The sequence below is a fragment of the Thalia democratica genome, chromosome 6 (assembly GCF_965202585.1).
Source record: "Thalia democratica chromosome 6, ktThaDemo2.hap1.1, whole genome shotgun sequence".
In the NCBI taxonomy this organism is placed as follows: domain Eukaryota; kingdom Metazoa; phylum Chordata; class Thaliacea; order Salpida; family Salpidae; genus Thalia; species Thalia democratica.
The window spans coordinates 66,526,302-66,537,439 of NC_139170.1; the positions used below are offsets into that span (position 1 = coordinate 66,526,302).

Below are 11,138 nucleotides of genomic sequence, written 5' to 3' on the forward strand. Positions count from 1 at the left end.
ACTTCGTTAAAAACGTTATTCACAGTATTATTTTGAAATTATTAAATTATAAGAATATTTTTTAAGGTAAAAAAGAGTAACTAACCTTTTTGAAAATAAACATCTCTGTTTTAAAGTGTTTGTACTGAAACTTACAAAAATAAAGTGCAATACACATTTGTATACTTCCTAAGAAATGTGAGATAAAATACTCGATAAAATTTTAATCTATAAACAGAAAAGTTTTATGGATTAAATATAAGTGGTATATGTATTAATACTCAAAAGCCACATAAACCTTTTTAAGTATAAGCTTAAAATGTTTGATCAAAAAATTGATTAATTCATAATATATTAAAAGTATTTAAATAACTATGAATTTCTTATTCCTCAATTTTTTTATTAGTTTATGACTAAAGTTTTAAATGAATAAAAACTTCAATTTTCAGAAGTTTATTAAAAGTTTTACAACATTGTCTAGAATTTACTTTTGATGAAAACTTGCCAAAGTTTCCTAACATTTTTTAATGTTTACATTTGATGAAAACCTTTTCAAAAAAAGTAAAAATATACAAGCAGTTAATCAAAGTTTTAGTACAGTGAAAATCATGTTGAAAAATGTTTTGTCTGCTTTAAACTTGACCAAAACAATTTACTTTTATAAAAACAAAAATGACCTCTATTGATGATTGTTATACGGACATATAAGGTAAATCCTTGCATGAAAATTTCTCAGAATTTTTATAATTTTACATTGAAGCTATGTGTACAGACCGCAAGATACGTACTTGAGGTTTTAATGGGAAAGTTGTCATTAATTTTATCTGAAATGCACTTTATATCTCTTACAATTAAATCACACTTAATTTTATGTGTCTGGCTTGTAAAACTTAAACTTATTGTAAGGTAACTTTATAGTTCATTTTGTAACATAATTAAAATGTTTTAGTTAGAATGAGTTACATGTTAGTCTATGAAAATAAGGTGTTTGGTTATAATAATAAATATTTGTATATAACTAAAACTTAAATGATGTTACTTATTAAAAAGACATACACTACCTGAAATTATTTACAATTCTTAACTTCCCTAACTATATTAAGTTTAAATTTTTTAGCAAACTGTATATTAATCTATTCATAATACTAATACTCTCATATCAACTCCTTCAAATAGGACCACAAAAAGTTATTGATTCGAATGTTTTGAAAACTTTTAAATGTTACAAAAATTTTATATAAATCAATATGATGTGTTTTTATTGTCTATAAATTTATTTGTTCAAAAGACACAAAAAAAGAGCGAATAAGGTATAAACAAAGTAATTCCAGTAAATAATATTTTATTTTTAACTCTTGTAAGATTTAAACTCTTCACAAAGAAGTTCACTTGCCATATGGGACCTACGAATTGAAAACACAAAAAAACTAACAAAATAGAAACGTATTTTTGGTCTTTTAACAACATTAAAACACAAAAACTAAAAAATATAAAAAGTGGACGTTTTTATTTTATTTATTTTAATCAGGTGGAATGAGATAAGGTTATTGCAAAAAAAAATTCAGCAAAAATTTACATTATTTTTTTATGCTTAACATTCAGTAACATAATGACGCCTTAATGACGTCATTAAGCTTTGTGGTTATGACGTCATATTATGCTTTGTGGTCGTAGATTTGTCTGCTGGTTCCGTATGATGTCATTCCTTTCTGAGATGCTAGTTTGTTGGTTCCCATCTGCAACAATTATGACGTCACAAACAAATTATCAAGATTTTTTATTTTTATTTACAAAAACCATTTTAATGTAATTTTATAACTAACTTTTATATTATTTACAACATTATTATTCATAAGGTTTTATTATAATTTTATAATATACCATTTACTATTTCTACAAAACCTTTAAATAATGTAGATTATAACCAAAATTTTCGTTTATTAAGACAAGTAGGGAAAATATTAAATATTTTTGCTCAAACTGTTTGAAAACAACAAAATTTAATAGAGATGTAAAACTATTATCTTTAGAGGAAAATATTTGAACAAAAATAATTACCTTCTAAACTAGGCAGCTAAAAATTTTCTAAACGTTTAAAAATATGAAGATTTAAAAATTTAGTAGCCTTTTAAGCTCTTAACGGTATTTAACTAGACAAAACAGCTTAAAATTATTTGAAAACATTAAAGAAAACAAATTCAAAGAGATATTTTTTTATCTTGTCAAACCTAATAAAGAACTAGCATAAACAAAAACTTAGTGTTAAGGAAAAAATTTAAAAGTTTATCACACAAAACAAATTAAACAAATTTGAACTTTGTTAAAAGATAAGAAAATCAAAGAGAATTTTTTAATGTTTCAATACTTTATCAAACCAGCTGATAAGAAATTTTTTATCAGTTTATTTAGCGGAAAAACAAATGGTTAATTTCAAAAAACTTTCCATCAACAAATGTTTACTTAAATGGGCGTCAAATTAATCATTTACTCGTTTTCAAACAGAAAAAACAAGTTCTATTAAGAGCTAAATACACAAAGGGTCAGGCTTTACAAACAATAAAAACGTTGAAATGTTCTCATAAAGTGAATATTGTGTTTTTTACGCAAAATTGAACTTGTTAAGTTTATTACTATAAATATACTTACGCCTTAAATCAGTGATGCTCGTGTTTTATTATTTTTAAATGTCATCAATTTATGTTTAAAATATTGATTATAATAGGATAAACTTGTTTTTGTGCTGATGTTAAACTTTTATACAGTTTAAATTTCAGTTAAATAAAGACTACTTAGTAGTTAAAGTTGTCTTAAAATTTTTAAGTTGACTAAAACTTAAGTAAATTAATTTAAAAGGACGATAAAGATTTTAACCATAGATCAATCTAAATAAATAATGTCGTGTATAAAAAACCTTAAATATAATAGTTTGTATTTTAAATTCTACGTTTATAACTTTCTTTTTGCTGTTGTTTATAAGGTTTCTTTAATAAAAAAAACTTTTTATGTCAAACATTACTAGGTTGTACTTTATCAGACACTCATCTAAAACGTTGCTGTTTTTAATTTAAAACATGATTTATTTTTACATTAATCTAATTTATCTCGTTTTTACATAAAAACATGTTTTGTACTCAATGTAACAAAGTGAGTAAAAACCTATAAATGAGACGTAAACATGTATATACTAACTGTAGAAATGTCTTGTTACTTGTAGTTGTGGTATTTACAGACATGTTTTCAACAATTTTTATTGTAAGAACACTAGTTTTGAATTGAACAAGTTGAATCTTTTAAGATTATTAACATTTTGTGTGGGTTAAAACTTTTACTTTTTTAGTAACTGCATTGTTATAATTAGTTTCAAATATTTACTTGGTTGTTATGGTCAATACATTAAAAGAAAAGTTAATGTTAGTCTTCCTAACACAGTATTACTAAAAGTGTTACTATGATTTATAGGTCACATGATTTTTAGAATTATGGCTGTCTTTAAAAAAAATTAGTCGTAGTACATATTCGTTAGTATAACAGTTTTTTTATTTTAATAATAACGCAATTACACATTTTGATAGGCATGTATAACATCACAGCAATTATAATTTTCAATACATTTTAAAAAGTTTTTTTAATGTAGCAGTTATAATATTCAATACATTTTAAAAAGATTTTTTAATGTAGCAATTTGTAATTTTAATGAAAAAATAATTACACATTGAACGTAGACACGTCTACATGTAACATGTAATTTGAGAAACTTAGAATTTTCTTATGAAATACGTAATTTCCTTTTAACATGCAATTACTATTATTATGAGCGTTTGAATAAGTACTACCTTTTTTAATTTGTTTCGAAAATAATGTTTTGACATTGTTTTAAGTAGACTTGAACAGTTTTATTTACAACTGCTTAAAAACCTTTAAAAAGCAACTTAAAGAAAATTAATTTAAACTATAATGTACCCCTTTTATTATTTATTTTAATTTTAAACTAAAACCAGTTTTTTTTATAATAAACAAAGGTAAAAATCTTGTGCTAATCAGTAACTTAATTCACTTAAAGATATAAAATATTTCAAATTCTATTTAAATATTTTATGATGTTTATCAAAACGAACGCTAAGTATTTAAAAACAGTAGTAGCGTTTTAATCAAAAAGGGTTCGTTTAAATTGTTGAACAACTTTTTACGATGAATTTTATATTTTAAGCTACGAAGTATATTCACCAGTCAAAAATAAGAAAACAACTTTCTCAAATTATTAAGGCATTACGTCATGTCCTGCATAGAATAACTAGCGTTAATATCTAAGTCTGCAGAAACTTTTTGGCACTGAACTGACGAGGTTTTTGCATTTTAATTAACCACACCTACTAGTTCATTTAAGTGTAAAATTGTACTTCCTGGTAAAGTTTGAATGAATTTATTGTTTGCATTTAAGCCCTGAGTTTTTTAACAAATCTGTAGATGCAAAATAACACCTTGAGCTTTTACTTTAAGTTTGATCTTTTATTTTTAGTTTGAGTATGCTTTTTTTGATGATTTTTATGAGGCATTTACACCTTTGTTGTAGAAACTTTAGAAAAACTTTTTCTACTTTTTATAAACTTTATGTACACCTAACCGAATAATCTGCAACAAAGTCAAGTTTGTTATGATGTAATAAAATCTTACAAACCTGTAAACCAACCAAAAACAATCATACAAACCTGTAAACCAATCAAAAACAACTACACAAGTTTTAAAACCAATAACAAACAATGTCACAAACAATCATACAAACCTGTAAACCAATCACGTTTCTTCCCTCCCTCAACTTCTGCTCGTCGAACTCTCTGGTGTTCTTGTCTGCGAGCTTCACTCCGATGGAGGGTCCTTCGAATCCCTTGGAGTACGACAATGAGGAGAGGTTGATCAGAGTGATGAACACCTGAGCCATGTTCTGACCCTCATACAGATCCACTGTCTGTTTGCATATTTTTTATTTATTTGAAATAAAAATTAAAACTTTTCTACAAATCTTTTGTCTATTAAAAACATTTTTTAATTAAAGTTAAAGTTAAAACATTTGTACAGTTAAACTACCTGTTGGAATTTTTTTTTTTAAGTAAAACTTAAAAATTGTAATATACTTGGTACAAACCTGTCAGTAATTCTATATTATATTATACAAATTTATAGTGTTTAAATAAGTTATGAGACTTTATGTCTTTAGTACAAATTAACAGTTTGAAAATTGAAAAGTTAGCTAGTAGTTTAAAATATAAACTATTTGCTTCATAAAAATCCTCGTTAAAGTTTTATACTTTATACAAGTCCAATATTTATTAAAGACAATATTGTACTTCTTAGGTTTGATAAAAAACTAAACAATTGCAAAATTAAAGGTTTTTTTACAATTTCTATTATGTAGGGATATTTAAAATTGGTCTGAAAAATTTGTGAGGAAATATAAAAAGTTAAATTAGCTTGTAGCTATCTGTGAATGTTCAAAAGTTCATTGATCGAGCAAAAAAGTGTTTTGAATTATATAAAGACAATCGAACGGTAGGGTTTTTAAATGTTTTACCTTAACATTATTTTAAGTGTTTTTTCGGATGTTAATTAGTTTAACAACCACATTATAAAGGTGCATATTGTTTAGCTTAGCAAAAAAAAAAGTAGAATAATTTAATAGCTGACCACAAAACACTAAATTACATCAAAAACATGTTTTTTTTCAACTCTGGATTAAATACATCGAAAACAATATAGACATAGATGACTTGTATAAAGATGAAAGGTAATAAGAAAATTATAGTAGTTTTGGTTGCATTTAAAAGTCACTTTGTGCAAATTACCGACTTTAATGACATACTTGTGGAGATTAAAGCGTCTAATTTGACAGAAATCTTAACATCATACCGTTTATAATTTTGTTCTGTATAAATTCTGTCTTTTTTTTTCTACTCTAACAGTTTTTAAGAATATTTTTTAGTCCATTTGAAAGTATGCGTATAAAAATACCCACAATTTTTTGACTTTAAGTCTAAACTAAATTTGCTTTAGCTTTTCAACGGTGTTTTATAATTCCATTACATCATTTAAGTAATACTATAAAAAGTTATAACTATGCTAAAATCTAAGTAATAAGTATTAATACTACTATTCACGTAATGAAAAAGGTGCCCGGAATTTTATTTATTCTTACTTTTGTAAATTTCACCTAAAACTTTGTTTTCTTTTTTAAACTAAAAATTTTTCAGTGTCTAAGATTCACATTGTTTCTATATTAAAGTTTTTAGCTATATTTTTAGCTTTTACCTGAAATTTATCTTATGCTATTAAATACCTGAAATTCATCTTGTTTTATTAATTTATTTAATTCTATCTTGTTAAAAACCTGAAATTTATCTTGTTTTATTAATTTATTCAATTTTATCTTGTAACCTGAAATTTATCTTGCTTCTTCATGCCGTACTTCTCAATGGCGTCGGTGAATTTGGAGATGTTCTCCATCTGCTTAAAAGCCATCTTGGAAGCGTTCACCTTCCCAATTGATCCTGGTTGGATGACGTTCATCAGGGCACACAGTCTCGTTCCGTCCTTCAACCACGCTTGCACGTTCTGTGAGGAAATTTGTATTTGAATAACTAAAATGAAGCTTAATCATGGCCTACATATTATTACGTCATAATCATATGTATATAAAACTTACAGCTTCTCTAGATGCTGGGGGAATAAATTTAAAATTTAAAATTTCACAACCATTATGACGTAGTAATAATGAACGTTTTTGTTGTTAATTATTATCAAATTAAGTTGTCGAGCACTATCGACCAAAACTTTTCAAAAAACTACTAATATATATGTATAAATTTTGATCATTTTATTACGTCATAATAACAACAAACTTACAGCTTCACCACTTGCAGGTGGCTCCTCGTTGATCATGGCGCAGATCCAGGAAACTACCATCTGCTCGTCTTCCTCGGAGTACTTTTCCTTCTTCTTCTTGTTCAGCTCAGCAGTCATTCCGTATCCGTCTGGGCGGTTCGACATTTTTGTATTTAAGTTTTAATGTTAATTAAAAAAGATTCTGTGAAAATATCAAGTGGTTAGGTTTGGAGTAATGTATAAAACATCGTTTTTCATTTTGGTAATTTTAAGAAGAAATTTAAAATAATTTTAAGTAAATTTAAAAAAATTAAATGAATTCAATATGTACTTTTTTATTAGCTTTTTAAGTCTCTTAACCAGTTAAGTAATTTCAACGTAATTTGTACAAGACTTATTTAATCTACATGTTTAATAACTATAAATTTGAGCGGCAGACATATTAGCTGAAGTATTGGCCAATTAAACAGCAATAAACATCCAATTTTTCTCTATAAATAAAATTTCTCTACGGAGCAACAGACTTGTTAAATTTCTTTTGTTGTTTTTTATTATTTTCAAAAAAAAACTTTTTTTAAATCTTAGTTTTACTAAGAGTAAAACAAAAAAAAACCTTTCATCATTTTATGTCTAAAACGAATAAACTTAGCTCAACTATACTGAACAGAAATGAATTAACTGATTTTTTTTTGTTTTTAATTGTTTTAATGAAACAAAAAGCAAAGCTTAAAGATCGTTATTTTAAAAACTTTTGTTGTGTAGGTCTTTGTTAATATGTTTCAAAATAAATTAAACTCAAACGAAAGAAATTTAATAATCAGCAGAAACTATTTTACTAAACTAAAAAAAATAAGTTTAAAATAATTTTACAATTTAAAATAAATAAACATTTACTACTGATAATCTCTAAAGCAAAATGTGAAAAAAACTAAAATCTGCTCATAAAACTTTTTTTTTATAACTTAACATTAAACGCATTGTAAGCGATCAACATTTCGGTAAGACGCTCACAACTAAAAACTTCACAAAAATGTTCAAGTCGTTCCGGTTGGCTGCACGCGAGACGTCACGTGAGCTGCAACATCGAAATTTCCTTATAAGGAAGTCGCGTCACACCCAACTAACAAGCTAGTTTCAAATAGGGGGACTTACCGTAGGGGGAATTTTTACGTAAATTTTGGTTGTGTGTATAAACTGAAACCGAAACTTAGAATTTTTAATTAGGTATTTTAAAGTTTTTAATTTTAATTTCAATAAGAAATATAAACATCCTAGTAGCGAAAACTCTTTGTTAAATAAAACCCGTAAAACATAGAGTAAAACCTCAAAAACTTTTTATTCCAAACAGTTTATCTATTAACAAATTAAAATGAGACTAAACAAAATACTTGCAACATTTCCTTTTAAAACTATTTGCAACTAAAAGAGTCGCACCACATTAGAGAATGCAGTTGAAATTATGTTGAAATACTAACTTATATTGTAGCAGTCTACTAGCCTTGCATTCAACCAAAATAAAATCAGCATACTAATTTGCCATTTTACACAAAATGTAAATAAAATAAGCCTTTATACAATTACTACTAAGATAACGTAAACATAGTTGAAAGTTGCGTCACAATACGTAACTTCCTTTTATTATTCACGAAATTCAATTCATTACTTGGTAAGCTTGTTAAACTTTTAATAAACATTGATTTTTTTTCTAATAAAACACTTTTTGTAAGATAAAAAAAAATGCTTTTGTAAAATTTTTACTTATTACTCGTTTTTATATAACTTTAGTTGAAAATACTAAGAACAGTTGACTTATTTTAACAAGTTAAAGTATTAAAAGTAATGTAAATATTTTTCAATTATTTACATATCAAAACTCATTTAACTATATTGTTTTTTCGATCTTAAAGCAAAACTGTACCTAATAAACAAATATTTTGTAACATTATTTTTTAAAATAGTTCTAAGATATAAAACTTTATTTTATAAAAGCTTTATAAACAATAAAAAAGTTTCAATGTTAAACTACCTAAATAATAAGTTAACATGTAAACAATAATTTATGTTAAACTACTTTTGATCCTTATAAAATAGTTATAATTATTTTTAAATGGTTAAAAATTAAAAAACCTTAATTAACTATCTTTAAAAATAATTCACTATAAACTTATTTTATATGGTAAGTTAACATTAAAAACTTACAACTGATTACAACTACTCTTAACAAACTTTTGTGTAACTGAAGCAAATTATTTATAACATTTTTGTGCATGCAATATATCAAGCATACTTAACGCATGAACGATTTTCACTTTTTCTCTCCTGCTCCATACAAGGCATTAGCAATTCTTTGTTACGTCACACTAGGTATGTCTCCGCTTCCAAATATGGCAATCAAGTGTGACGTAATAATGCAGAAGAACGCCTGGGGGAGATTTTGACGCAAAATATGTGAATTTTTTTGAATACATTTCGATGTAATGCTGTATTTATAAATTTAATTCGATGAGAAAAATTTTAAGGGCTTTTACGTTTTTTTAAATGATAGAAAATTCTTGAAACGCTACACAAGAAAATTTTATTTGTAAGATTTTAATCTTAAGATAAGTAAAAAAAAATTATACTAACTATTTTTCAATTTTAGCTTACATAAATGTAAAAAAAAAAATTATTTAGTATAAACTACAACACTATTAACTACTTTAAACTATAAAAGCACTTAAATTTTATATAGAAATTTGGTATATTTTATTGTTCTGTTTAAACTGTATTAAAAAATTGTTCATAACAAAAGTACTTAAGTTTTTAAATAAACTCAAAATAATTTTGATTGCTTAAAACTGCAGATAGAACAATGACTTATACCGAAAGTACTTATATATTTTCATAAAAAGTCAACGCACTTAAAAAATTTTTCGGCAAATTATTTGAAAATGAGTAATCGCGCAGATAAAAATCTTAAACACTTAATCACATTTTCAATGTCGATTATTCTTATCTCTTGTTTAGAATAATGCTTCTTTTTCATAAAACATTTTTATCAATTTTTAAGTTGTTGATTTCTTATAAGATGTTCTTTTTACTCAAATTAAATCAACGCTCGGTATAAAAACTTAACTAGGCTTAGAATTACTTTAAAAGTTTGTTTTGTTTATATTCAAGTTTACAAAAGCTAACGCAAAATATAATGTCAAAAACTTTTTTTTTCTTTCTAAGCAATTTTACATCGACATAAGCTCTTACTTTTGTTCAACAAAAAGAAAACACTAACGAAAAATTTGCTTATATACTTGTATGTTATACTGTTATGCAAATTACTAATTTGTGTTTTACTAAATTTAAATACAATAATTTTTCTTAAGCCGTTTACAAATTATATAAAAACAAAATAGTATAAAACACATAATTTGTGCTTAATGTTGTGTAAAAAATATGCTTTTGTAGTTTGAAGTTATAAAACTAAAAACTAATAGCAAATATAAAATTTTATTGTTAATTACCTTGAAAATTAGCTTAAAATCTTTAATACAAATTAGTGGTAAGCTTTACAATCTGTTATGAAGCTAATCGGTTTTTGAACCGAAAGTTTTTACACCTAGTTCATTTTATTATAAAAAACAAATAGTTATTTTTTTCATTTAAACTTTAAAGGTATTAAATCATTATTTAGGTTTTTTAAAATAAACCGCGTTTAAAAATAAATATATACAGTTTTCTGTTTTGTAAATAAATGTTTGATATATATTTTTAATAAAAACATAGGTAGCATTTGTAAAAAACAACTCCATTAACTAGAAATTACAATTCATTCTGACTTAAATAACATTTTATTTTATTTTTAATTCAACAAAAATTTATACTCATGTTTTTTTTAAGTAAAAAAATAAATATCCATTTAATCATTGAGTTGGTTTTTAACAATTTGAATAAGTGAAACTTTACAGACTTGTAAAACGATTAAGATTTTTAATAAATTTTTTTTAAGTACTGTCTGTTTACCTTAAAAGGCAGCTAAAGTTAGAACAACGACAAAAATTAGTTTGTATTAAAAACCAAACTAAAACCACACAGACGTATTTTAAACACTTAAAATTGTGTACTAGACAATATATAATAAGTAATAACCAACGTAGCATACACAAAATAAAATAAAACGAAAATTTAAAAGCTCCACAACATTTTATACATCAATTTTGGATTTAATAAATAAAAATTTTTAAAACTTTAAACCGAAGTACGTTTGTTAAATTCTTATTTTTCTTAAGCCTGACGTCAAACTTTAAGCAGAA

General features: G+C 24.9%; 1 protein-coding gene across 1 annotated transcript; it reads right to left on the reverse strand.

Moving 5' to 3' along the window:
- Positions 1-1,478: 1,478 nt before the first annotated feature.
- LOC145839508 (transgelin-2-like) lies at positions 1,479-7,050 on the reverse strand. The gene is made up of 4 exons (XM_082947102.1): positions 6,874-7,050; positions 6,406-6,582; positions 4,760-4,942; positions 1,479-1,715 (listed from the first exon to the last, which is right to left on the reverse strand). The coding sequence occupies exons 1-4, from the start codon at positions 7,015-7,017 to the stop codon at positions 1,635-1,637; spliced, it is 585 nt and encodes a 194-aa protein (XP_082803228.1). The 5' UTR covers positions 7,018-7,050; the 3' UTR covers positions 1,479-1,634.
- Between the last annotated feature and the right edge of the window lie 4,088 nt (positions 7,051-11,138).

Bases quoted from the DNA above. Each gene is read 5' to 3' on its own strand.
- LOC145839508 (XM_082947102.1), bottom strand. From the start codon at position 7,017: ATGTCGAACCGCCCAGACGGATACGGAATGACTGCTGAGCTGAACAAG. The intron at 4,943-6,405 runs GTTACAAGATAA...ATATGCAAACAG, and splicing joins AGAAGCAAGATAAATTTCAG to ACAGTGGATCTGTATGAGGG. The intron at 1,716-4,759 runs GTTTGTATGATT...TAATTGTTGCAG, and splicing joins GAAACGTGATTGGTTTACAG to ATGGGAACCAACAAACTAGC.